The sequence below is a fragment of the Tamandua tetradactyla genome, chromosome 16 (assembly GCF_023851605.1).
Source record: "Tamandua tetradactyla isolate mTamTet1 chromosome 16, mTamTet1.pri, whole genome shotgun sequence".
In the NCBI taxonomy this organism is placed as follows: domain Eukaryota; kingdom Metazoa; phylum Chordata; class Mammalia; order Pilosa; family Myrmecophagidae; genus Tamandua; species Tamandua tetradactyla.
The window spans coordinates 17,395,240-17,407,644 of NC_135342.1; the positions used below are offsets into that span (position 1 = coordinate 17,395,240).

At 39.8% G+C, this 12,405-nt stretch overlaps 1 protein-coding gene across 3 annotated transcripts in view; it reads right to left on the minus strand.

Moving 5' to 3' along the window:
• Positions 1-12,405, minus strand: part of LOC143658984 (solute carrier family 41 member 3-like) — a 47,719-nt gene that overhangs the window by 11,879 nt on the left and 23,435 nt on the right. For 2 of the 3 annotated variants that reach the window (XM_077131461.1, XM_077131462.1), the window contains exons 2-3: positions 5,223-5,291; positions 1,388-1,532 (exon numbers count right to left, since the gene is read on the minus strand). In XM_077131461.1, coding sequence (XP_076987576.1) covers positions 1,388-1,532; positions 5,223-5,291 — 214 coding nt within the window. The other variant, XM_077131463.1, reaches the window with a different exon arrangement.

Consider the following 12,405-nt stretch of genomic DNA (forward strand, 5'->3'; position numbering starts at 1 on the left):
CCAGCAACCTTTGGAGATGAAGAAAGAAAATGTCTCCTGGGGAACTTCATGAAACAGGAAGTCAGGAGAGAAAGCTAGCAGAGGATGCCATGTTTGCCATGTGCCTTCTCACCTGAGAGAGAAACTGTGAATGTCATTGGCCTTTTTGAACTGAGATATCTTTACCTGGATGCCTTAGATTGGACATTTCTATAGACTTGTTTTAATTGGGACATTTTCTCGGTCTTGGAAATATAAACTAGCATCTGATTAAATTCCCCTTTTTAAAAGCCATTCTGTATCTGGTATACTGCATCCCGGCAGCTAGCAAACTAGAACAACAGGGAATGGTGGATAATCTAGAGTGCTGATCAGAGAAGCCTTCATGAAAATGGTGACATTTGCTGTTTAACTGAAATAACCTATATGCTCAGATATTCAACATCTGCCTTCTCACTAGAATACAAACATCAGCAAAGAGGAGACTTGTACATTTTGTTCATCATTGTTCACCTGTAATAGTGCCTGGCACATGGTAGATAATAAATATTAAATAATGAATGAACATGGGACACAAATGAATGAATGAATGAATGGCACATGACTTGAACTGCATGTGGTCTGTGGTTTCCCTGTACAGTGCATGTAGGCTCCCCAAGGACAAGGATTATTAACATTTCTGTCTTCTTGCCTTCTACAGGTATTTATTATTACACATCTACTGTGTGCCAGATATTGCAACAGAAGCAGGACAGGATGGAATAGGAGACCACAGATCCCTGCTCTCAAGGAAATGACATTTTAGCAGGTTAGCAAGACAAAAAATGGACACAGATGATTTCCAACTTTCATAAGCACACTCAAAGGCAAACAGTGATTTGGTAGAGAGTGGACACAAAAGACAAGATCGGAAAGGAGGAGACAGTAATTTCAAATAGGCGGCCAGGAAAAGTCTCTCTGAAGGGATGAAATCTAAGCTAAAAGCCAAGGCCTGCTCACCACCATACCCAGACCCCACACACTGTCATGGCACCTGGAATGCACGCTCAGTCAGCCCCAAAGAGTGAGTGGATGCATGTGTGAATGAGTGAACCAACCTCTGGGTTCAAGCTACCCAGACTCAGCATGAATAAAGGGTGACCTGCTTACTGCATCTACAGAGTCAAGGCCCAGGGCCTTAAATGAGCAGAGTCTGCAGCTCTCCCTGGTACCCAAACCTTGCCAAGGAGCGGGTTCACTGTATCCTCACTGGGCCAGCTGGTAGGTCTTCACCCCAGGAGAGGATATGGGAAGTTCCCCCTGAGTGGCCCCATCCTTTACAGAGTGCTAAAAGCAGAGCCTGAGGGGAAGGGACATGTGCCGGGTAGGTGGAGGTGAGCAGGGCAGTGGGTGGGTGAAAGCAGCTCACCAAGGGTGAAAGCAGCGAGGAAGGCTGTGATGACACTGCTGGCACACAACAGCCCCATCTCCACCAAGTCCAGCTCCTCCCGCGATACAGCTCCCAACAGGAGGGCAGCAAGTGCAGCCAGGAGTCCCACAATGATGGCATGCACCTGAGGGCAGAGATGACAACGTGAAGGCGAGGTTTCCTCTGAGCCACAGCCACACTTCCCTTCCACTCACTGGGTGCCTCAAGGGGTCGGCAGACCGCTCGCCACTCCCCCTTCCCCAACTCTAAAGACTGCTAAAGGCCCCTCAACCTCAGGAAAAGACAACTCTCCTGTGGTGGCCTGAAGCTGTATGTACCCCAGAAAAGCATGTACTTGAAGTTAATCCATTCCTGTGAGTGTGCACCCACTGTAAGGAGAATCTTCTGATGAGGTCCTTCAGTTAAGGTGAAATACCCCTCTTACTGGAGTCCTTTATAAACAGGATGAACACAGAGAGAAAAAGCCACATGATCAAGAAGCCAAGAGCATGAAATCTGGGAGAGAAGAGAGAGACAGCGCATGCTGCCATGTGCTCTGCCAGAAGGCAGGGGAGTCCTAGATCAAGGGCAGTCAGTGTTCAGGAAGAAGGCAGCACTTTGAGGATGCCTTGATTTGGACATTTTTCTCAGTCTCAAAACTGTAAGCTAATCAAATCCCATTGTTAAGCCAACCCATTTCACTAAAACACTTCCCCTGCAAATGCTCTCTTCTTTGTTCCCTTGTAAAATACCATCTTCCATCATGGAATCTAACTCTTCATTGTCTTCTCAGTCCTTGATCAAGGGCTTCCCCATCTCTTTCTCATAGCTCTACTTTAACTTTTCTGGCCAAAATTGCTCTGTATGAAATTGCAGCTTGCACAACTGACTATACTCCGCAGGAAACACTCCGTGACCCACGGCCACAGCCTCCAGGGCTTCTCTGTGCCCTTTGTGTCCCTCTCGCTGACCCTTCCTTTGCACATGGCCTGCACATGGGTGTGCCTTCTGCTGCACTCTCTTCCATGGGAGCCATCTATTCCCAGGCTGATGCCCCACTCTCTCTCCTGGCAACTACAACATCTCTGTTCCTACCCATAGCCTGTAATGAGACACCCCAGATCTGAGGATCAGTACTGGCACCTCTAATTCAAAATGTCTAAAAGGAAACATGTGACTAAAGAAGGTTAAAAAAACAAAGAGCTCTACCATCTATATGAATGGCAAGAGACAGTATTTTGAGTTGAAAATTTGTTCTCCAAGTTAACTTAAGTAAATCCAAGTTCCAGCATGATTTTTCACAACTCTTGGTACCTAATTTTCAATTTCACAAGGATGAGGATGAATAAGTATGCAAGAAAAGCCAAGAAGATTTTGAAAAAGAAGATCAAAGAAGGGATATCTACTGTGTCCATAATCAATACATATCTTAAAGTATAGTCACTGCAACAGTATAGTATTGGCAGAAATATAGTGACATAGATCAGTAGAACAGAATGGACTCAAGGAATAGAATTTTGAATAAGTAAATATTTTAAATTTAATATATGGCAATTTACTTGTGGATACATGAAAATTTTATGATATAGGTGGCATTTCAAATTAGCAGGGGTAAGAGAAACTGGATATCCATTTGGGAAAAAAATGTATCCATATTTTATACCATTCACACAAAAACATAACTAAAGATAAAAACCCAAAGATATAGGATAATATGTTTAAGATCTTGAAGTAGGAAAGGCCTCCCCTGAGAGATACAACATGTAAAGTTCATAAAGAAAATGTGTAAAATTTACAGGTCTAATTATGACTTTTACCAGAATGAAAGAGATACCACAAAGTTCAAAGACAGGAGGCTGGAAGAAAATATTTCCCACATATATAACTAATAAAACATTGGTATTTAGAATAATAAATCCAGGTCACAAATTGATAAAATAAAAAAAAATTTATATAAGTAACAATAAAAAAATACGGAAGAAATATGAAAGGCAATTCCCAGAAAAGGAAATAGAAATGACTAAGAAATACTTAAGAAGGTGACCAACTACTTAGTGATTGAGAAAATTCAATTTGAAGGTGTCTTATTCATTTGTAACTGAGGTTGCGTTCCTCTAGCCCAGATGAGAACCGTCTTACTATGTGGAGTCCTCGCTTTGAGAAGACAGCTCAGCACTCAGCAAGGACTCAGATATGCTTGCCAAATGAATGAATGAGATACATATTTTTTATCCAGAGCAGGAGAGTTGAGTGTGATGAGGGAAGATGGCACAGCCAGATTTGGGGCTGTGCTTGTGGGAGAGAAGAGAATTAGACACGGGGGTTCTGGAATCAGCTGACAGGTGCAGTGACTATCACATTAATTCTACTGATATGAACATGTGGCTAAGCAAGACCATGTCCCCTGCCCAAGGCTACCCAGTGGATAAATGATGGCCTAACGCCAGGCCTGCAGGATCTCAGAACACAGGTTCTTTAGCTTGCCAGGCTGCCTGTATGCGGAGACGCCCAGAAGCTTCTAGAACAGAGCTACTTCCACCTAGGCCATGCCTGGCCTTCCCTCATGTCCTGAGTCATTTGCTCTCCACTCCTCAGCCATGGGTCTTGGACTCTGTGATGAAACCTACAGGACAAGGGAGTAACCCCACTGGGGTCTGGCCAGGAGATAAAATTTGAAAGGAGCATGAAGTATTTAGGGACAAACAAAGAAGAAAATGTCACAAAGATTAAGAAGGGACAGAGAGGCAGGAGTACGAATAATGGAGAATTTCAAGTCAGGAAGGATCCAGAGCATCAAATGCCCTAAATGAATAAGTAATATAACATAAAAGGGAATCACCTGAAGGTCAGACATGGAACTACTGTGTGGAACAGCAATCCATGGTATATAGCCAAAAGAACTGAAAGCAACAGACTCAACACATATCTGCACGGTGATGCCCATAGTGGTATTAATCAAAATAGCCAAAAGGTGGAAACAACCCATGTGTCCCTCAACTGATAAGCAAAATGTGGTCTATATGCACAGTGGAGCATTATTCAGCTGTAAGAAAGAATGAACTGCTGTTACATGGCACAGCATGGGTGAATACTGAAGATATTCCAGAGTGAAATAAGCCAGATACAAAAATACAAATATTGTATGATCTCAGTTATGTGAAAAACGTAGAATATGCAGATTCCTAAAGACAGACTGGAGAGTACAGATTGCAAGCAGCTGGCAATGCTATTGTTTGCAGGGACCTGAGTTTCTGTTCAAAATGATGAAGAAGTCTGGGTAACGGATGGTGGTGATGGTGGCAAGAGAGTGGGCACACAATTAAATTGGACACCTGAAAATATTAAGATGAAATTTCAAATTGTACATATGTTACTACAGTAAAAGTTTCTTTAAAAGTAATTAAAAAGACCATCACAAGAGTTCTTAACTTGAAAAATATCAGTGACCATGGGTCAGAGAAGTTTCAGTTGACATGTTGGGAAGAGAAGCCAATTTGCCTCATACAGGCTAAGAAAAAGAGAAGTCAGCAAGTACAGGCAAATCTTTCAAGATGTTCATAAGGAAATGAGGGGGTAGAAAGCTGGAGGCATTTTGTGTTTGCAAAACAGGTGTCTGCTTTGGGTAGAAATGGTGGTGCCCTGTGGGAAGGCTGAGCCTCTGGCTGCTCCAGGACTGCAGTTTCACAGACATGGCATCTGGCCACCTGTCCTCAAAGTGTCAGCCAGAGCACATGGACAAGGGCTTACCCATGGTTCCCTCTTCCTACCTGAAGCAGGCCAGGTGCAGAATAAGAAAGAGGAAGAAAATTCATCCATCCAGGAAAGTAAGAGTTACCTGAACTAGGGCAAGATTGCTGTTTATGATTTTGTGCTGCTCCTTGGGGTCCATTACTCCAGTGTTGGCCTAGGATGAGAGAGAAAAGAAAAGGGTCACACAGGCAAGCACACGCATGGATAGGTGTAAGGGCCACGTCTACTGTGCACACAGCCTAGCACACGCATGGATGGTTGTCATGGGCCATGTCTCTTGTGCACACAGCCTAGCACATGCATGGACAGGTGTCATAGGCCATGTCTCCTCTGCACACAGGCTAGCACATGCATGGATAGGTATAAGGGCCAGTCTTCTGTGCACACAGGCTCACACACACATGGATAGGTATAAGGGCCAGTCTCCTGTGCACACAGGCTAGCAAATGCATGGATAGGTGTAAGGGCCACTCTTCTGTGCACACAGGCTAGCACACACATGGATGGGTGTCATGAGCCATGTCTCCTGTGCACACAGGCTAGCACATGCATGGATGGGTGTCATGGACCATGTCTTCTGTACACACAGACTAGCACACAACATGGATAGGTGGTGTAAGGGCCAGTCTTCTGTGCATACAGGTTAGCACACACACACAGATGCATGTCATGACCAATATCAGCTATTGCTGACCTTTCAAAGTTCACCCCTGGACCACAGAGCAGGAACTTCTACAAGGATCTGGATCCCGTCATTTCAACCAGATCTTTGCTCATGTCCTTCCCACCCCCAGAAATTCCCTTCTCTCCCCCACTAGCTAGTAACATCTTACCGGAGCACCAACCCAGCCCAACCTCCCTCTGCCAAATCACCCAGTTTACAAGAAGCATAAGAAGTCTCTCTTCTCTTAGTACAAAAAGCAAGATCAGAAATGCAACTTTCTCCTTTAAAAGTGGTGGTATTATTTGTACACCAATGTCCATAGCAGTATTATTCCCAGTAGAGAAAATGTGGACACAAACCAAGTGTTCATCAACCGCCGAATGCCAGACACAATGAGTAAATACACAGCATGGTCAAAGGAATGAAGTTCTGATATAGGTGAGAACAAACATAAACCTTGAAGTTATCAGGTCGTATGAAATGAACCAGACACTGAGGACAAATAGGACAAATGCTATGTGATTTTACTTTACATGAAACACCTAGAGATAGCAAATTCATAGAGACAGATAGATTATAGGTGACCAGGAGCCAGCAAAGGGGGAATGGGGAATTATTGCTCAATGGGTGCAAAGTTTCTGTTTGAGTGGATGAAAATTTGGGTAATAAATGTTGGTGATGGCAGGACAAAACTGTGAATGAAATCAGTGTCACTGAATTGTATACCTGAAAGTGGGTAAAATGTGAAATTTTGAATTTTATATGTGTTACTACAATAAAAAGTAAAAGAGAAGAAGAAGAAGAAAAATGGATGTCAGCTTCTAGTGATATAGTATTTCCAAAATTCAAGACTTAGATAAAGGGGAAAAAAAAGATTACCAAAAAAAATCAATAGATTTTCTGAACTCCTTTGTATCATTTTCATTAAGTTCCTGATCTCTAAGGAAAAAAACATCAAGTTTGTTGTAGACAGCATAATTTTATACTTATTTTTCTTTACTTGTCTGGCATGACTGAGATACCTGGGACAGCTCACGGAAGTCTCTCCAAGTCTCAGTCTACCCTTATTTAAAATGGATATAATAATACCCACCTCACGGTGCTCCTGCAGGAATATTGAGGGAGTGAGGTAAAGCCAAAAAGGTTGCAAAAGCCCAGGACATGAAAACACTTGAAGTGTGGCAGGCTAATTTCTCATCTGTTCACTCTTTTTTGCTCCCACAGTTGAACTGTGTGTTTACGAAAACTAAAGGGTATTTGTTTTCTGTTTCAACTGTTATTTCCTATTAATCAGCCAACTCAACCATGCCGCTGGTCTTATTAGGTAAGGTGCTTATATGACCACTTAGTATATATCAGATAAAGATATTAGATATAGATAAAGGTATTCCTTTCTCAAGTTTATTTCCATCAGCTATAAAACTGTTACATAAATTTTCAAATCTGTCACCTTTCCATCCCATGTAACAGCCTTGCTGTAAAACAAAATACACTTTTTATTTTGAAATACTTTTGATGTTACAGGACAGTTACAAAATAATACAAATGCCATACAAAGCACTTCAACATACCATTATCTTCCCAAATACTCAGATCTACCAGTTTTAACCTCTTGCCACATTTGCTTTATCATTCTATCTATTCATCTATCTACTCATTTTCTGAATACTTGAATGTATGTTGTACATATCATGCTCCTTGAACACTTAATACTGTCATTACATTTCCTGAGAAATTTCACTTACATAATCACCTTAAGCCCAATTATGAAGTTGAAGAAATTTAACATTGATAGAAAGCTTACCGCCAATACTCCATTTCTTCATGTGTCCCCATAATGTCCATTTGAGCCTTTTCTCCTCCTTTATCAGATCCCACCCAGGATCAATATTGCATTTAATTGTCACCATCTCTTTAATTGCTCTTTTTTTAAACCATAGGAACATCCATACACCATAAACTTTCCCATCTCGACCACTCCAAGCACAGCATTTAGTGGGATTAATCATACTCACAATATTGTGCACCCTGACAACCTTCCACTAAAAATTTCCCAAAAAGAAACCGACATCCATTATACAACAGACCTGCTTTGACTGGTAGCCACAAGTGTAGCATCCTTTAATGCTGAACAGGAAAGGAGGTGGAACCAGAGGTAAAAGGGGAGATGGATGACTAGGTGGGATGGAGATGCCACAGAGGTGGGACATCAAAGATCTTGAGCAAAAGAAGCTGTGTGTGAGGTGGGACGTAAGGAAGTAAGAAATTAGAATAGCATGATCAATCCAGGTACTTCAAGGCAAGGGGATGAGAATGGAGACTGAAAGGGAATGGAGGTTAGGGTCACTGGTGATGAAGCTGTTGAAAACTTGAGGCTTGAGTTTTGGATGAGTTAACCATGTGGATGCTGACCTTGTCCAGGATGGTGGTGGGACTTGTATGAAGATGAAAACTATTAGAACATCAAGTTTTGATGAATGTGGGGAACTCTTTCTTGGGGCTCCGGGAAGCATGCCTGAATCCCTCTGCCCCCTTAGGACTTAGGTATCAGTGGCTGAGAGAGTTCAAAAAACAGTCAAGAGGCTACTCTGGAGGTCGCTCTTATACAAGCTTCAGTTAGATACTACTACCTATCATAGCTTGTCAAACCCCACCCAAAAACACTCCTGCCAATCCTAAAGAATACTTAAGGCATTACATAAGATTCTACAAAGGTTCCGTGCACTAGAGTAACTTTCCAGATGGGTCCCGGGACCAGATAAGTTCTGAAATGCAGAGGAGTCAGCCTTTCTAGAACATCAACTAGTTCTATCTCCCCTCCCATATTGTTGACATGAAAAAGTTAGAATGGGTGTAGCCAAATATCCATAAAAAGTGGGAAAAAGACCAGACTCATATAGTGAGGTCATACAGAGAAGGTAGGGCTTAACAAATGAGTATGATTCCTAAATTATTATACTGATATTTCTTTCAGTCTCCAGGATCTTAGAGCAGCTAGAAGCAAAAACCTAAAATCGTGGAATTGTAACCCATACCAAACTCTGAAATCTGTTCTACAACTAATTGCTGCAATGTGCTTTGAAATCTATTGTTTTTTCATATATATGTTATTTCTCACAAAGAAAAAAATTTTAAAGAGGAGGGGTATAACAGGGGATTTAACAAATGAGTATAACTGCCAAATCATTATATTGGTATTTATTTTGTCTCCAGTGTCTTGGAGCAGCTAGAAGAAAAAATGAAAAATTGTGGAACTATAACCTATACTAAACTTTAAAATCTGTCCTATAAGTCCTTGTTAAAATGTACTTGGAAATTTATTGCTTTTTGGTACATATGTTATATTTCACAATAAAAAAAAAACAGATAAAATGGAATTCTAAAAAATGTTCAATTAACCCACAGGTAAGAAGAACAGAGAGAAATGAAAAACAGAGAGATCATACAGAAAGCAAAAAAATTAAATGACAGACTTAAACTCTAACATATCAATAACTATATTAAGTATAAATCATCTAAATTCACCAATTAAAAGACAAAGACTGGATCTATATGTTGTCCAAAAGAAGCTCACTCCAAAGATAACACTATTAGTTGGTTTGAAAAGTAAAAGGATAGAAAAAGATATACAGGCAAATGTTATTCAAAAGAAAGCTAGAATGGCTATATCAGTGCCCAGTGAAGTACCTCAGAGCAAAGCAAACTCCCTGGGACTGGGAAGGGCACTGTATAATGATAAGAAGTCAATCAACGAAGAAGACATAGGGACCCTAAGAGTGTATGCACTAAATAACAGAACTGCAGATATGTAAAGTAAAACCTGATACAACTGAAAGGGGAAATAAGCAAATCCATAATTACAGTTGGAGACTTGCACATCCCTTTCTCAACAATTCACAGAACAACCAATATGAAATTCAGCAAGTATATAGAAAAACTCAACTATACCATCTACTGACAGGATATAAATGATATTTATAAAGCATCCCAGCCAACAATAGCAAAATATATGTCCTTTCCAAGTGCCCATGGAACATTTACCAATATAGACCATAAACTAGAACATAAAACAAATATCAAAAAGTTTAAAGGAATTTAAATCATGCAGAGTGTGTTCTTGGACTATAATGGAAGCAAACTAGAAATCAATAACAAAATAATAAAAGGAAAATCTACAAATAAATAAGTCAAAGAGGAAGCCACAAGGAAAATTTTAAAAATGCATTGAACTACATTATAATGAAAATATAACATTGAAAACAGAAAGACAAAACTGGAGTATTTCTGAGATAGAAATGTGTAGCACTGAATCCTTACATTAGAAAAAAGAAAAGTCTCAAGTCAGTATTCTAAACTTCAACCCTAAGAAACCAGAAAAAGAAAAACAAAATCAAAAGAAAGGCACTAATAAAGAGAAGGAAAGAAGTCAACAAAATTAAAAACAGAAAAACAGAAAGATGAGGAAACAGAAACATAGCTGTTTGAAAAGATCAAGTAGATTGACAACTTTAGCTACCTCTAGCAAATCAAAGAAAAAAGAAAGAAGACACAAATTGCTAGTGTCAAGAATGAAAGGTGTCAAAAGCCTTATCAGGAAATAGTACAAAGAACTCTACACACATAAATTTGACAACTTCAATGAAATGAACCAATTCCTGGAAAAGCATAAATTACCCCAACTCACCTATGAAATAGATAACTTGAATAACCGTATAACTATTAAGAAAATCAAATTCAAAATTTAAAAACTAAAAATGAAACTTCAGGCCCAGATGCTTTCATTACTACACATTTAAAGGAATTAACAATAATTTTACACCACCTTTTCCAGAAAATAGAAGATAAAGGAACACTCTCCAACTCATTTTAAGAGGCCAATATCTCCCTGATACCAAAACCAGACAAAGACAGAAGAAAAAAAGAAAAAAACAGACCAACAGCCCCACCATGAATACAAGCACTGTTAACAGAATACAAAGAAACAGAAGTCAGCAAAATATAAAAAGAATGGCATCCTATGTCTAAATGGGGTTTATTCCCGGGATGTAAGGCAAGTTCTATTTTTGAAAATCAATCAATGAAATCAACCATATTAACCGGCAAAAGAAGAAAAATCACATGGTACTAACAATTGACACAATAATAGCTTTTGACAAAGTTAGACACTTATTCATGATAAAAACACTCAGAAAACTAGGAATAGCAGAGAACTTCCTCAATGCAACAAAAAGCATCTACAAAAAACCTGCAACTAATGTCAGACTTAAAGGAAAGGACTGGATGGTCCCCTAGGATTGCCAGGGAAGGATGTTACTTGTACCACTCTATTCAACAGTATTCAAGTCCTAGGCAGTGCAATAAGACAAGAAAAAGAAATAAAAGGTGCCCAAATTAAAAATGTAGAAATAAAACTCCTCCTACTTGCAGATACATGATGTTTGACATAAAAAAATCACAAGTAATCTTTAAAAAAACAAACAAACAAAAACCTAGAACTAATAAGCAGATTCAGGGTGCATGTGTGGTTCAGTGGTAGAATGCCTGCCTTCCATGCAGGAGACCCAGGTTCGATTCCCAGACCATGCACCCAAAAAAAAAAAAAAACCTTTCATCTATGTAAAATCTGTACACAAATGTTCATAATAGCTTTATTTGTAATAGCCAAGAACTGGAGAGTAAAACAGATGTCCTTCGATAAGTGAATGGTTAAACAAAGTATACCATGGAATACTAGTCACGGATAAAAACAAATGAATTATTCATATATGCAACAACTTGGATGGGCCTTAGGATATGATGCTGAGTGACAAAAAGTTGATATCAAAAGGTCCCATTCTATAAGACTCATTCATATAGCATCACTGTAAATAATAAAACAGCAAAATTGCAAAGAAGGACAGATTAGTGGTGGTTGGGGTTCATGACGAGGAGATGCATGGGGGCACAAGTACAGCAGAGGGAGGCCTTGGTGGCAAATGAGCAATTCTGGTTCTGGACTGCAGACTGCACATATAGTAAGAGATGCAGAGACAGAGACACATTGTTCCAACGTGAAGGTTCTGGTTTTGACAGTGTACAACAGGTATATAAGATGTAATCACTGGGGGGACCTGTGTGGAGGGTACATGAGACTACACCATACTATCTTTGCAACATCACTGAAACATATAATCATTTCAAAATAAAAAGTTAAATAATTACGAAGACATCCTTGTCATGGTACCTCTGGGTGTATTTCTAATAGCTTTCTTAAGGCTGACTACCAGGCTCAGAACTTTCAGAGTAAAGGGTTTCCACATTTTTAAGGTTTTATAAACTTGCCCTTCTGAAAGACTACACCAGAGCACACTAACCACCATCACTGCTTGGGAATTCTCATTTCTCCGAACAATCACCAACAGTGGACACTCACATTCTTATCCATCTAAGTCAATCTGACATACAACAAAACAGTACTGGTTATTTAATATGCCCTGGTAACAAGCATCACTGAAAATATTTTCATACAATGCTTTATATCCTCATTTATTCATGCCCTTTGTTTACTTTTCTTTTGTGGGATTTGTCTTCTTATTGACATATAGGAACTACTTAGATATTTAAG